A 15837-nucleotide genomic window follows, 5' to 3' on the forward strand; every position below is an offset into this window, starting at 1 on the left:
GCACTGTACCATACCTGCAGCCACAGCCTACAGCCACCTTTCGGTTTTAAGGTAAGGTAGAACCCTACAGCTACAACATGAACAAGGCAGAAAAGTGCCAGGAAGGTGCTACTGATTGCATCTTACAGCATACGTTTACTGATACGTGCATCCTGCAAACGTGGCATCTGTGACATCCCGGGCCAAGTTCATTCCAAACCAGCTGTGGTTATGATGTTCTGATGTGGCTGTGACAGTGGGCGAAGGGTGGTAGCATCTCGGAAAATGCTAACTTCGTGGGAAGCTCTAGAGCTGCTGTAGGTGTACTGAGAATGGAGTTCTTGGAGAATGGAGTGCTTCCAATGGCATAATGATGGTGCCCCATGGGCCATGGGCTTTTAGAGGGTAACAACTACTCTGGCGAAAGGTACAGAGCAATTGACGCTCCACTGTGGACCCAGTTATCATCTATAATGAACACATGAACACCTTCCCTCACTTAATACAGTCCATGCCATCTTGCTAGTGTCATCCAAGCCAAGGGTGGTTATTCCCACTATTAGGTTGGTGGTCAGAATATTCTGATATGATTGTGTATATAAATTAAAATATATATATTTTTGGTATATATATGGTGTGTGTGTGTGTGTGTGTGTGTGTATGTATGTATGTATGTATGTGTGTGTGTATATATATATATATATATATATTTTTTTTTTTCCCCAAAATTCTATTACATGTAAAGTTAAAAACTGTGAAGTTGCTGTTGCAGATACAAGCAGGTTTCTGTGTGAACGTAATGTACAGGAAGGTGGCGTGAAAGGGAGGGGGAGCATGCATATAAAGAAAGGGAGGAGGGAAGGGAAAGAAGCGACTGGTGCGAGAGAGAGAAAGAGAGAGGGAGTGACCGATGGAAAGTAGGACAGAACTCCGACTGTGAGAAAAGTGCAGAGCAGGAGCGCGAGAAGAAAAGGAAAAAGGGAGAGGGAACATTCAAGGAAAGATCTGAGAGAATGTGAGAGAACATCCAAGAACCAGCAAAGAAACCACACCCAGTCCCAAAGATGAAGATGATGACTGAGAAATTCATCAATTTATCATCTCAATAAACGCTGATTGAGGAGATCGCCCTGTCGACTGATTGAGGAGTTGAGCGCCGAGAGGAGCTGGAATTCCTCAAAACTGAAGCTGGATAAAGTCAGAATAAAGTTTATGACCAAGTTGACCAAGGAAATACTTTGGGTGGGTTTCTTTGAAGAGCTGGCACTGGAAGAACTGAAGCAATAGCCCATCAAGCAAAACAAGCAGAAGGTTTCCAAACCAAGAACTTCTCAGGTTTGGAACGTGGAACAAGTGGAACATTGCTCTGTGTGTCAGAACTTCAACTCCACAACTTACCTACTGATCCTTCCCTGCAGACAGGTGAGAACATGATGGATGAATGTCTGTCTTGTTTACCCTGATATTTAATTATATTTAATTGCATTTATCAAATCGTTACAGAGCTGTCCGTGCAATTCCGTGTTGATCAGATTTCATAATGTACTTTCTTATATTATGGCACTATGCCAAGGTGCCTTTTTTCAGAAGATAAACTAAAACAAAGAAGAAAAAAAAACATGGTGGAAAATGTTGGTTTATTATTAAATTTATTATTAAAATAATATATATTTTTATTTATTATTTTTAAAAAGATTTATTTCATTTATTTTAAATAAAAAATATATTTAATGACTTTTTGATGACACAGTTTTTGATCAGTCCCTGTAGATGATTTGTAGTTCAGATTTTTCGTTTTTAACTACACTATAGCATATACACTATATTGACAAAAGTATTGGGACACCTTCAAATCACATTTTTTTTTAAAGAATGACTTCCCACTCTAAATCTATACATATTAATATGGAGTTTACCCTTTTTGCAGTCACTAACAACTTCCTCTCCTCTGGAAAGGCTTTCCACAAGATTTTGCCCATTTCTCTAGACCAGAATATGTGAGGTAACTTGACGTGAGCTCACAGCTGATGGTGGAAGATCTAGGAGGGAAGAAATGTCACCAGCTGACTTCTTGTTGCAGCGGTGGCTCCTATTACAGCAACATTCTTTTGTACATATTTTTTTTTTCATAAAAAATATTTTACAAAAATATGACCATAACTTCAACCCAAAACCTAGAATCAAAAGAGTTAACAGATAGCTGTAGCTGGGGCATGGAATATTAAAATACAGTGGGGAATATTGCCTTTGGTGCTTTAAAGCCTCTAAAAGGTTTGCTTCACTAAAGGCAGTGTGCCTTATTGTTGTTGTAAGTGGAAGCAATCCTCTGTAAATGACACTGCTTTTCTTCACCTGCAGATTCCCACAGGGCATAAGGACCAAGAGAATCATGCCTTGGAGGCGAAAGCACTGCTGTACGAACATAGTTATTCTACTTTTGCTATTGTGTGTAGGAGTGTACCTCATGCTCCGTCAGAACATCTTACTGGTATGGAAGGAGAGTTACTTTGACGGCGATGAAATGTATACAGCTCTGAGTCTTAACCTGAGCACATTGAGGGAGCCAGCGGCTTCCACTGTGCCAACAACGTCCGAGGCAAACCTCAGCTCCTCTGTGAGAGACTCTTCCCAGCAAGGTCTGGAGAGCTCTAAGGTCTTCAAACCCATTTTAGTCGAGGAGATGAGTTCAGAGACCGCCCGTAAGGTGGAGCCCTACAACTACATCGTCAACGAGGCAGAAAAGTGCCAGGAAGCTGATCCGTTCCTGGTGCTACTGATTACCGTCAGGCCAGATTTTGTCGAAGCCAGGGACGCCATCAGGCAGACATGGGGGAACGAGAGCATAGCTGGGGGTTTGGGACTTGTGCGCCTGTTCTTTATGGGCGTGATGGAAGGTAACCAAAGTCTCGACAGCCAATTGCAGCGCTCCATTGCGGCGGAGAGTCAACGGTATCATGACATCATCCAGCAAGACTACATAGACTCCTACAATAACCTGACCATCAAGACAATGATGGGAATGCACTGGGTGGCTACGTACTGCCCAGGCGCCAGTTACGTCATGAAGACCGACTGCGACATGTTCGTCAATACGGAATACCTCATCCACAAACTCCTTGATCCCAGCGTTCCACCAAGGAGGAAGTACTTCACCGGGTACGTCATGAAGGGCTATCCCCCCCTCAGAGACAAAGACAGCAAGTGGTACATGCCGGCCGAACTGTACGCCAGTGATGAATACCCACCCTTCTGCTCGGGGACCGGGTACGTCTTCTCTGGCGACATGGCGCACATGATCTATGGGACGTCTTTGAGAATAAGAAGGTTGCACCTGGAGGACGTTTGTGTGGGGCTCTGTCTGGCAAAGCTGAGGGTAGAGCCGGTGCCACCGCCGAAGGAATCCATGTTCAATTACTTGAAAATAACATACTCTACCTGCACGTACAGCCAGCTGGTCACCTCTCATGGGTTACTTCCCACAGAGATAATCAAGTACTGGAATGACCTACAGAGCAACAAGCACAACGCCTGCGACGGTGTATAGTGCCAGTGGAAAGAACATAATCGTAAAATCATGCATACGTAAGAGGGAAGTGACTTTGCCTGTTTAACTGACAAAACAAATGCAAAGATTTTCCTGATATCTCAAGTGGAGATCAGCAAACAGCGTCATCCACTCAGACCTACCGTACTGGTCTTTAGGAGGCATAGTGCAATGACTCTGTGTGTGCGAGGACCTATACCTTGTCACGCGATGTGGGTGTCACAACACCTTTATCCGGAACTCTGCAGCTCTAATAAACAGGCTTCTGTTGGGGAAACTGTAATGTGGGTATTCTGTTTGGTGGTTTGCTTCCTTCTCTGTAGCCTCTGTATTTCTGTATCTGTGTCTGTTCATGAAGTTTCCTGCAGATACTAGAATCTGACAAATGCACATCCACCTCCTAACGGCTGTTTCTGATCTGCCTGACAGACAGTTGAGGATTCTTCTGCCATCACTGGTGGAGGTCTTCCTTTGCCTACCAGTCCCTTTGCGACTGTAGTGCACTGTTAGATACTCGAGTCGGCTGCGGCCCTCGCCCAACATCGCAAAGCTTCCTCGCCGATAGTACAGCCCGCCTGCCATGCTCGTCCAACAGTGCTACCACGACATCAGCATGGCATGCAGGTTACGTGATGCTAACAGATTAATCATAGCCTGCGAACAAGAAGAACAAGAGGCACCATTAACACCTGTGAAGCCAGGTGGCCCAAACATTATGGTTACCTGCAATGAGGGCTAGGGTGTAAAGTGTTGTAATTTAACATTGTGTAACTGAAATGTATGGAAATGTTTCAACTAGCCTTCAATTAAAGTCTGGGGTGTTTGTTTTAAGCACGTCTGATTGGTTTTATTTGAAATGGTAAACTGTGGAGCAGAGGGAGGGGCAATAGCCATTTCCTCAAAGCTCTTACAACACTGTACTGTAACAAGCTCCTGATACACACCGCCACGGACTTCAGCGCCGTGCCGTGGTAGGTTCCCATGGTGTCGATTTTTGAATCCCTCCGTTCTGTGGATTTGAGAGTGGATTAAAGATCATTGATCCCCAATTAACGAGACGTTAGATACCTTCAGATACATTCTTTTGGCCATTTTCATACATTGCAAAAATATATTTCATAAAATATTTTAAACATTGTTTCCCCCAAATTAAGTTCCAATAACATTTACTGAATAAACATAATAAATGTAGCTACAACTGTGTATATAGAAACTATTTCACAAATACATTTTGATTTTATATAAGATAAATATTTATAATTAGCAAGTACAGACAACATCAGTGTGATAATTAAATAATAATAATAATAATCTATATATAATTACATATTATGTATATGTTTTTTTAATAAATTAAAAATAAAAAAATAGTATAAATTAAATTATATATATATACACAAATATTATTATGTAAATATAATAATAATAAATAAAATATATACAGATTTTTAAGTTTAAGTTGAAAATGTCAAAGACAGGCATTTAAGGGGTTAATCAGAATTGTATCCTACATGTCTTAGTTTACAAAACCTGCTGTGAGCAAGAAAGACCGTTGTTGAAATATTATACAAAATAAAAGTCCTTTAATGTGCATTAATATTTAATGTGTAAATAAATATGCACTCTGAGCATTGCCACAAGGGGGCGCCACAGTTACAGATAATTTGTCTGGTTCTGCCAGCGTGCTTTTTGTCCAGTCAACTGTCATAATGGATGGCAGACCGGCTCTGAATTAGATTCGTCCTCTATCCTCGTATCTCAAGTATTTGGCGGGACCCCTAGACTGTCGTCTGGGAATGCCTGCCCCAGAGGGCCTGTTGTAGGGGACACTGAGGGCACTGTGTCTCATGTTCTTCAGTAGGGTTTTTTTTCTTTCTCTCTCTCCATTGTATGGGCACTTCACCGTGCCTTTCACATGGGAGGGCCACCCTATACAGCGCTGCATCACAGGGACACGTTTCCATTGCAGGAGCACCTAAAAAGGCACTTCTTCATGTTTTCTCACCTCTAAAAGAACCCTACACAGCACTGCATCCCATTTTCTATGCCGGGAAGGGCGCCTTTGGGTCACCTTAGGGACAGAGGGCGTTTTTCAACAACACCCTTTCATATTGAAAGGTATTGATACACAAATGTGATCAAATCAAGAAGTGACACCCTAGAGGACACACGGCCATTTTTCCCCCACATGAAGGACAGCCACTGTCGCCACTCTAAAATCACATGGTATCAGATTTAACAAAGAGCAATGCCACCAAACAGACGTGCAGACTGGGCCGTGTGACAGAAAGGGTACACGGGGGGGATTATCGGAGTTTGGTTAAAGATTAATCATAAAGTAAAGACCTGAGCGAAGCGCAGTGAAGGCAGCACTGGGTAATCAGAGTGGGAGTCGGGATTAACCAGTGCATAAATCCGGGATCATGCTATGCATGGTATGGAAATGATCAGCATGGATCACAGGGCTCTCCTGTTACCTACTACCATCTGCCTCAGACTAGTTGCCCACCCTCCACTACTGACTCAGTGTTTACTACTACTACTACTACTACTATTATTATTATTATTATTATTGATATTGATATTACCACTATTACCCATCATCATTACTCTAATTCTTCTTACACCAACATCCTCCACCAAAGTAAAAGTTCCTGTAAAAAACCTACAGTGGATTTTGTTTCCAGGAGTTCTTACACTGTTAGAAGTATGAGATTCTTGAGGAACCTTTGGAGGTTCTTCAGTTTGAACCTGTGGAGGAACCTCTTAAGATGCTTTGAGGAACCTTCAATTAACCGTTTTTTTTGTTCTAAAAACCTTTTCATGAAGATTACTCAAAGTTCCTCCCCAGTTTCTGAAGATCCCCCAAAGGTTCCTCAAGGATCATCCTCAGGAACTCCTCAGTGTTTATCTTAAAATTCTCTGTACGTTTTTTTACCCTTAGGAAGGTTTTTTTTTAGTGTGAATCCAGGCCACTGAAGAACTCGAAAGGGTTAAGCTCAACTCTGGGCAAACGTTCTGAGAGAGACCAGAGCGAAGGGTCAGAGCCAGGCTTGGCTCCAGAACCAGATCATTCTTTCTTTCTCTTTCAAGCAATTTGATTTGAATCGGAGTTCCTCCTAATAAATCTGGGACTTCTCTAATTGCTTCTCTGGCAATTTCTGGCAGAACATACTTTTCAAGCTGAAACTCATCTCATGTTCGAACGAGGATCGATTATCTCCGAGTGTGAGAACTTACTCATTGTCCCTTCTCCACAGACAGGTGAGAGCTCAAAGCCTTGCTTAGCTTTTGGATTTAGCAAACTGTTACAGAGGCTTCAGTGCATTTGCTTTTTAGACCCAGCTTGACGGCACAATGCAGCTGGATGTAGGGAAGCAACAAACAATCCCAATTTATTTGACTTCTAGCAAAGCAGCTTTAAAGAAATCCAGTAAGCCGCCAGTGGCAAGCAAGCCAAAGACCACTGTGCAGGAAAACCTCCCTCAGAAGGTCACAAGGGAGGCCACATCCTCCTCTGGTCAGAAGTAGTTGTAATGCTAAATGTACAGTGACTACAACCCCAGCTCTTTTTTTCTACAGCTCATTGCACACGAACGATAAATCAGTACCCTCTGAGCAATCGCTACGCACTTAAGAGTTATTGATGAAGTCGCCCTCCCACCACATTAGACTGTAGTTCTACCAGAAGACGAATTTTGAGATGGGAACACTGTAAAATCTGTGGCGTAGGTTCTTGGTCTTGCAACATCTGGAGCCTACCCCCGGGGTGATATCAGGTGATCAGCCAGGAATGATAGATCACAGAGTTAAAGGGGAGGTGACGGGGTGGTGGAGGGTTGCACAGAGGTAGGGATGGAATTTCTAGGACGTTAGATTAGGGAGGAGGGGCTTCAGGCATGTTCCTCCTTCTGAAAATTCAGTTATTTCATAAATGAATTAATTAGAGATGAATACTCCCAGATGTTGATTAATGTTCAGAACATGATAATTTAGGTGCTTTTTAAGAACACTGTTTGTGATTGTCTGTCGATGCTTCGTAGATCAGCTCATGCCTACCATTCACCAAAATATCTAGGAAATAAAGCTGCAGTATAAAACGCTGACCATAATCTAAAAAAAAACCAAAAAAAACAAAAGCTAACCTTAACCTTAACTTTAGGCCCGTTTAGAATGTAAAGAGTTGGCAGATAAGTGTAGCTTTAAGGGAACATTGACTGGTCTGATCCACCGCATGAATCGGGTACTGGCTATTTTAATCTCAATCCTGTTTCAAGTCTAACCACGGTGTTCAGAGCGCCATCTGGTGGTCTAAAGGCGCCATTAACAGACATTAATGTCCAGCCGGCTGCAGCAGCAGCAGTGCGGACGATCTCAGAAGGTAAATAAAGGAGTTGAGGTTCTGCGGTGTGGAGCTATTTTACAGTGGAACCTAAAAACAGACCATAATATCTGACCCTTTATAAAACCGAAACGCTCTTTTACCAGCGGGAGAACCGGAGAAACCGCACCCTCGCCTTCCTCTGTTCTTAAACCAGCACTGAAGAACCCGTTCAGAACCAAGTGGTGGCTAACGCTAATGCTAATACACACACGTTAGTGCTATAGAAACCCAACTCCCACACAGCACACTCCCCCACTATAAACCAATTATTGCACACCAGTAGACTAACAACTACAGATGTCAGTCCAGAGTGTGTACCACTACACACACACTCACACACAGGAAGTGTTTTAAAGGAGCTGGGAGCTGAATGGTCAGGGAGGTGAGCGTCTAAAAGGGCTTTGTAACCAAGTTCATTGTGCAGGAGTCAGGATGTTGCTCAGTGGAAGGCTTGAAACTTCGCTTCTCTGCTTGCAGATCTCAGCGGAGCATTAGGACCCAAGCAAGAGAATCATGCAGTGGAGGCGGAGGCACTGCCGTATGAACATCGCCGGATTTCTTCTTCTATTGTGTGTGGGAGTGTACCTCATGTTCCGCTTTATGTTCCAATACCGCCTCCTGGCAGGGAAGGAGGGTCATCAGGAGAAAAGTGTAATGCATACATCGCCGAGTCTTCAACCCCACAGGCTGGAGCTTGACTTCAGCACGACCAACCTGAGCACACTGAGGGAGCCAGCGGCTTCCACTATGCTACCAATGTCCGAGGCAAACCTCAGCTCCTCTGTGAGAGACTCTTCCCAGCAAGGTCTGGAGAGCTCTAAGGTCTTCAAACCCATTTTAGTCGAGGAGATGAGTTCAGAGACCGTCCGTAAGGTGGAGCCCTACAACTACATCGTCAACGAGGCAGAAAAGTGCCAGGAAGCTGATCCGTTCCTGGTGCTACTGATTACCGTCAGGCCGGATTACGTCGAAGCCAGGGACGCCATCAGGCAGACGTGGGGGAACGAGAGCATAGCTGGGGGTTTGGGACTTGTGCGCCTGTTTCTTTTGGGCGTGGCAGAAGGGAACCAAGGTCTCGACAGCCAATTGCAGCGTTCCATTGCGGTGGAGAGTCAACAGTATCATGACATCATCCAGCAAGACTACATAGACTCCTACAACAACCTGACCATCAAGACAATGATGGGAATGCACTGGGTGGCGACGTACTGCCCAGGCGCCAGTTACGTCATGAAGACCGACTGCGACATGTTCGTCAATACGGAATACCTCATCCACAAACTCCTTAATCCCAGCGTTCCACCAAGGAGGAAGTACTTCACCGGGCACCTCATTAAGGACAATTCTCCAATCAGAAACAAAGACAGCAAGTGGTACATGTCGCCCAAACTGTACGCCACGGAGTGGTACCCTACTTTCTGCTCGGGGACCGGGTACGTCTTCTCGGGCGACATGGCGCACATGATCTATGGGACGTCTTTGAGAATAAGAAGGTTGCACCTGGAGGACGTTTACGTAGGGCTCTGTCTGGCAAAGCTGAGGGTAGAGCCGGTGCCACCGCCGGAAAAATCCATGTTCAATCACTGGCGGATATCGTACTCCAGCTGCAAATACAGCCGACTGATCACTTCTCATGGGTTACTTCCCACAGAGATAATCAAGTACTGGAATGACCTACAGAGAAACAAGCACAACACCTGTGTCAGCGGATCTGGGTGATAGTATAAAGAAAAGGAATCCTATAGATCTTGCAGAACAGAAATTTGAAGGCATGTGAGCAATCTTAGATGGAGAGTGGAGAACACTGTCCGTTGTGGTCTTGCATAGCTCAATACCCAGTGACCCTTTCATAGTTAGAGCTCCACAAAAGGCCGAATTAATTGACAGATCTCATTCCAAATAAAACTTCACTATGCTCCAACCTTCAATCCTCCAGTGCCTGTGGCATCTACACATGACCAAGCCATGAAACCTCACCACCAAGTCTTTTGTTCTTCTGCCATCGGCAGCGGAGGTCTTCCTTAGCCTACCGGTCCCTTTGTGAGCCCCTTCGCTCTTTCCTCCCAGGGTTTTCCCAGCGATTTCTCTATTGGTGTTATTCTTGTGTGACAGCTTTTCAGTGTTTCCCTGGTTCAGCTCATGTCCTAATGTTGATCTGTGCCAACTACAGACTCTGGAGGTGTTTGAAAGCTCAGCAACAAACCTAGGTATCTCATGCCTGGACTAATGAAGCAATGGAAGACCTCTGAATCCATATGTTTCCGAGAGAGGGGCACTGAATCAGCGGCTATTCTTTTAAAACGAGAGCTGTAGAGGTCAGCAAACAACATTGACAAAGGTCAGCACTAGACCACCACTGCTGGGATCATTGTCCCAGCTCTGGATGAACCTCACCCTATTTCACTTAAAACCGCTAATGACCGTATCATTTGTAGGCAGCTGGGAACAGCTGTTTGTGTCGGGCTGACAGATTCTTGGAAGAAGGGAAGAAATAATGGGACAAGTTCATATTTTCTCCCAGTAGGAGATATTTATGATGGGTCAACAACATCTCAGAGCAAAAGACTCCAATACAAACAGCCACAGCGAGCTTTCACTTTAACGGGGTCAACGACACTGCTCGTAAGGGCTGTACTTGCTGGGACAGAGAAGAAATAAACAAGCTGATAAACAACAACACAGAAATATGTTTTTTATTCAAGCACTTGATGTTCAGTTAGATCACATACAAATGACTTACGTGGTCTTTCCACAGCATTGCTCAAAAAACCCTTTGGATGTTTTGTTTTGAGCACTCCTGTGCACACTTTGTACAGGGCTCCTTAAAGCATTTGGCACCGTAGGTTCTCGATCCTGGTCCTGGAGTTCCTTGTTCTCCACTCTAAACATGGCTGATCCAACCAATCAGCCGATTAAACAGCCTTTTTCACAGAGGAAGATTGTGTTGGATCAGGAAAACGCTCCATGGCTTGGGCTGGGAACCTGTGCCATAGAGGGAACCCTACAGTATTGGTTCCCTGGAGTAGGTTAGGTTTCAACGCGTTTGGCTTCTCCAGCTCCCAGTGAAAACAGGGGGGAGGACCAGGTCCAGTTTATACACTGGAAATGGTGTAAATGGTGTAAAAAAAAATAAACACTGGACACTTGGTCAATTCATTAAGCTCCTTCACTTTAGTGTCTTCACAATCTTTCTGCCTATAGGTGCTAAATTGCCGAACTCTTATAATAACTGGGAGAAACAGAAAAACCTTTAATGGAAAGATGAGGGAATGAATCCAGTGCTGCCACCTAGAGGACAAAAGTTACACAGCAGCTGAACATATTTCTCTCCAGATGTTTCTGCACTAAAGAATCACTATGAAGTATGTAAATCGACATTTAGGCAGATGTGGACATCCTGAGACAAGACCAGTAATGCTCACTGGAAAACGTCCAGAACATCATAAATCCGTATGAATTTTGTATTTAATAATCAAGTATATTTTGATAATGTTAAATAGAGTTAATTACAGGTAGACATTCTCTCTGACCACTGACGTTTTGTTTATTTGGGTTTATTCTAATGTTATAAAGAGTTAATTACAGGTAGACACTCTCACTGACCCCTGACTTTATGTTTATTTGTGTTTATTCTAATGTTATATAGAGTTAATTACAGGTAGACACTCTCACTGACCACTGACTTTTATTTTATTTTAATGTTATGTTCTAATTCTAATGTTTTTAAAAAGAATAACACCTGTATTTAGTTGATAAACCCAAATACAGTCCGAATATAATCGTTAAATATATAAATAAAATGCAGAAATGTGTCATTCATTTTTATACTACCATTTTAAACCTCTCTTCATCCCTTCAAATTCAGCAGGCTGGCTCTTGAATGGGCAGGACTAAACTGCTGTTGACTGGAAAACATGTGTTGACTTCACAAAAACAGTGAATTTCAAGTTCATTTCTAATTAATTTCTTTTCTTCTGAAATTAAATTTCTTTTCTTTTCAGGATATGGACCCGATAAAAACAGATGGCACAGGATCCCATGAAGCTCGTGATTCTGAACACATTGTCTATGACTGGAAATTCACTCCAGCTCTTCCTTTCAGAATGTGTTGTTGTTTTTTTTTTAACTGCGAGAGGAATCTCATCTGTCCAGCCATCAAAGCCAGACCTCAAGTATTTAATGATGGAACTTCCTGCAAATCAAACCTCATGACTTTAGCTCAGCCAACTTGAGGTATGTGTTTCAAAAGTGGGTTTGTTTACTAGAACACAGCACAGTGTTCACATCCGTCAACTGATTTTACTGTATATGCATATTTATGTGTGATTGTGTGAAACCAACTGTTAAGCATGGTGGTGGTTGAACACAGCCATATTTATTAGAAACAAACAAGACAAGATTATATTTTTTGGGTCACAATTCTACATACAGGGTCAGAAATATCCATAAACCCCAGTGCTTAGACCTCTTAACATCCTGTTGGGCACCCAAGGTAGATACCACAAGACTGAAGGTGTCCTGTGGTATCTGGCACCAAGACCAACTTCCATGGGTGTTAATTAGGTCCTGGGGACGACTGGGGACACCAGTTCACCGGTTGTCCTTCCTTCCTTGGAGCACTTTTGGTGGGTACTGACCACTGCATTCCAGGAACACCCCACAAGACCTGCCTGATGTTTTGGAGATGTTCTGACCCAGTCATTGTCTAGAACATCACCAGTTGGTTCTGGTTCAACATCTTCATCACCTTCAAGAACTGACTGTTCACTCACTGTCTAACGGCTCCACCGCTTGTCTGGGAGCCACTGGAACTGGATCAACGGTGTCCTTCACTTCAGCTGGCAGTGGTTTTAATGTTATGGCTGATTGGTGTAGACTGGTATTTCACTCTTTCGCTGTATTTTTTTACAAGACCAACAGATATGGGTGTGTAGATCTGAGCACTCTAGAATCACCCCGTTTGTGAGATTTTAGAGGCACTATGGAGTTGAGCTGCAGAGCTCTAGGGGGCAGCATCTGACCGTAACAGAGAGACTAGTGGCCTCCTTTCCTCTTTCATTGAGAACCGATGCAGTGTGGTCTGGAATGATCTGAAGAATTGTACATGTTACTTGAATTGCAATGTTAATAAACATAATCATTAAAAAACGTTAGAAAGTTAGTGGTGAACGTAAGCACTCTAATAAAAGCTCCTCACAGAAAGTTCTTCACCTAATGGTGATGAAGACGCTGCCTGATGCCTGAGACACTGTTCTACCAGAGTTCTGAGAAGAGTTCGGCTCTAGAACCTGCTTTTAAAATCAGATCATTAAAATGGTGGAGGGATACATGCTGCCTTTAGGGTGTAGTGCGGCTACAGAAAGTAGTCCCTAAAGAAAACTGGATTAGTTGAGATTCTCCATTTGTCTGTTATTGATATTTTTCTGCCAATTAAAATAGCTATGAAAGTTACGTTGGATATTTTGGTAGTTGAATGTCAATGGAAATCAAAGCTCACCAGCCAATCAGGTTGAACCTACTGATGGGGCCTAAAATGCTTTCTATTGCAGTGGATTATTTGGTTGGCTTCCACCAATGGTTCTTTGGGCGATTCCATAGACGAACCACTTTCGAGTCCACAGTGCGTCATGAAATGCAATACCGGTGCCTCAGATGCCACAGAAGAACCACTTTTGGTTCTATCAAGAACCATGGTTATATCAGGTGGAGGTTATTTAGACCTTTGAAAGGTTCTTCACACTATAACAGAGAACTAGAGAGCTTCATAGCTTTTTGGCTAAATATAAAAGTTCCTCACAGTCACACATCTCCATGTGAAGAACCTTTTAAAGATCTAAAGAACCTTCCCTTGATATGAATGCTATTTTCCAATATAATACATTGTCATAGTCCTACCAAGCCAAAAGTGGTTCTTCAAGCATGTATTTTTTAGATTCTGTGGATTCATACCTGCTGTTAATGCTAACAATAAAGCAAGACCTGGTTTAAAAAAATAATAAATACAAGTTTACCTAGTAAATCAGACCGTGACTTAAATCTGAAGCTAAAGGTGTTTTGTTCTGCATTTAAAAGCCACATAAAAGTATGTACAGCCAGAGTTCATGACTAAGCCAACTTGCTTTCAACCTACCCAACCACCCCTGAATATCTTCCAATCTGTCCACTTAGTATCACCAAACCCGAATTGAGGTGTAACACACCCCATCCACTCAGGAGAGTCTGAATACCTGGGCTGGGTGTGTTTAAATGGTGTTGGAAATGAATCTGAAACCAGTGTGTGGCAGAAATTACAGAGAATTACAGTCTAAGTCTTCGGCCTGTTATTTCTCACGGGCCCTGCGGGTCTGTTTTTTGTGTGTATTTATTTCCTGGTTGTCTTGTGATCAGGTCTGAAGCACATGGGAGCCTGGAAGCACCAAATGAAGCTGTTTTGGAGATGTTTAGAGAACCATTATTCCACATTTGTGAGGGTTCGTGTACCCAAAACAGTCCTAACTGCTTTCTACATAACTATTTTACAACCTCTTAGGATTAAAACGGTTGTTTTTGTTTTGGTCGGATATGTAAATGAACTTTCTTCTGATAGGACACCTGTGTTTTTGAAAAGACTCTATCCTCGATCCTAAATGACAATGGCATGGACCCCATGGCAAGACTGTGCTTTCAGTGACTTCCAGCCACACAGCACAGAATGTTCAGTTAAATGACCCATAGCAAGCTGCACCTTGACCACACCAGCCATCATTGGTAGCTTCTGGCAGAATTCTGGCTGGACATTTGAGTTAAGCAGTTAAACAGTCCACATGTTCTCAATCCAGGGTTGAGGTCAGGACTTTGAGAAGGTCAGGACCATCCCAAAACCTTCCTGTCAGCCTGCTGTATCCGTTCCACGCCTCCTCTGATGTGTGTTTGGGATCACTGCCTTGTTGGGACACCCATCTGTGTCCACATTTCATTCTCTAGCTGATGGTTTAAGGTTATGCTGGCATATTGGCAGCAGAACAGTCCCAGGCCATGATGCTACCACCGCCATGCTTAACAGCTGGTGCAGTATTACAGGGGTTGAAGGCCTCACCTTTAACTATTTACTCCAAACATGCTTGATATTACGGTCACGTTCGTGTCTGTTTATGACAAGCTGTAAAAACGTGGTTTTCCATGATAAGGGTCCTGAATGCACACCTTTATTTTACTTGAGCCTAGAAGAATAAAACTAGTGGTGGCTAATCGCTCTCATTTGCAAGTCTTTAATCCATATTGGAACACCTCTGTGTCGTCCCACTTACACAGGTGCCCTGCAATGACCTGCATGCAAAAAAATGCAAAACTGGTTCTTCTGTGGCATCGCTCAAAGAATCCTTTGTGGCACCTCCTTTTTGACAAGCTCATAACTGTGTTTTTTGTGAAACTAGATCATCTGGTTGAGTCACGTTAGCATCTGCACTTAGGGTTACTGGGTGATTGCCAGCTGTGTAGATTTCAGTGGCGCAGAGGTATATAACGTGATATTCCGCTGGCGGAGGAATCTGTTTACAGCAGGCCGCATGCCCATTGATGGATTTGTCATGATGGCTGGGGGTGCACTTTACAGCTCAGAGGTACATTATAAGTATGAGGATGCAGGAAACCTACAGTAACTAACACACACTTAACCACATAATACGCTTGCCTGAGGCTAACAAGCTACCACACACTCTCCAAACTACTACACACACTCTCCACATTAACACACACTCTCCAAACTACTACACACACTCTCCAAACTACTACACACACTCTCCACATTAACACACAATCTCCAAACTACCACACACTCTCCAAACTACTACACACACTCTCCAAACTACTACACACACTCTCCAAACTACTACACACAATCTCCAAACTACTACACACACTCTCCAAACTACTACACACACTCTCCAAACTA

The 15837-nt window shown here is 43.2% G+C and overlaps 2 protein-coding genes across 2 annotated transcripts; both read left to right on the forward strand.

Annotated features, from left to right (window-relative positions):
* The first annotated feature begins 1322 nt into the window (after positions 1-1322).
* Positions 1323-3523, forward strand: LOC140562811 (beta-1,3-galactosyltransferase 2-like). The gene is made up of 2 exons (XM_072688666.1): positions 1323-1401; positions 2338-3523. Exon 2 carries the CDS (start codon positions 2369-2371, stop codon positions 3521-3523), a length of 1155 nt encoding a protein of 384 aa, XP_072544767.1. The 5' UTR covers positions 1323-1401; positions 2338-2368.
* Positions 3524-8420: 4897 nt separating this feature from the next.
* Positions 8421-12233, forward strand: LOC140561799 (beta-1,3-galactosyltransferase 2-like). Its single transcript, XM_072687035.1, has 2 exons — positions 8421-10245; positions 11909-12233. Exon 1 carries the CDS (start codon positions 8421-8423, stop codon positions 9624-9626), a length of 1206 nt encoding a protein of 401 aa, XP_072543136.1. The 3' UTR covers positions 9627-10245; positions 11909-12233.
* The last annotated feature ends 3604 nt before the right edge of the window (positions 12234-15837 follow it).

The sequence above is a fragment of the Salminus brasiliensis genome, chromosome 9, assembly GCF_030463535.1.
Source record: "Salminus brasiliensis chromosome 9, fSalBra1.hap2, whole genome shotgun sequence".
NCBI lineage: Eukaryota > Metazoa > Chordata > Actinopteri > Characiformes > Bryconidae > Salminus > Salminus brasiliensis.

What these genes read in the sequence shown, in the direction of transcription:
- LOC140562811 (XM_072688666.1), top strand. Translation starts at nt 2,369, where the DNA reads ATGCCTTGGAGGCGAAAGCACTGCTGTACGAACATAGTTATTCTACTT.
- LOC140561799 (XM_072687035.1), top strand. Translation starts at nt 8,421, where the DNA reads ATGCAGTGGAGGCGGAGGCACTGCCGTATGAACATCGCCGGATTTCTT.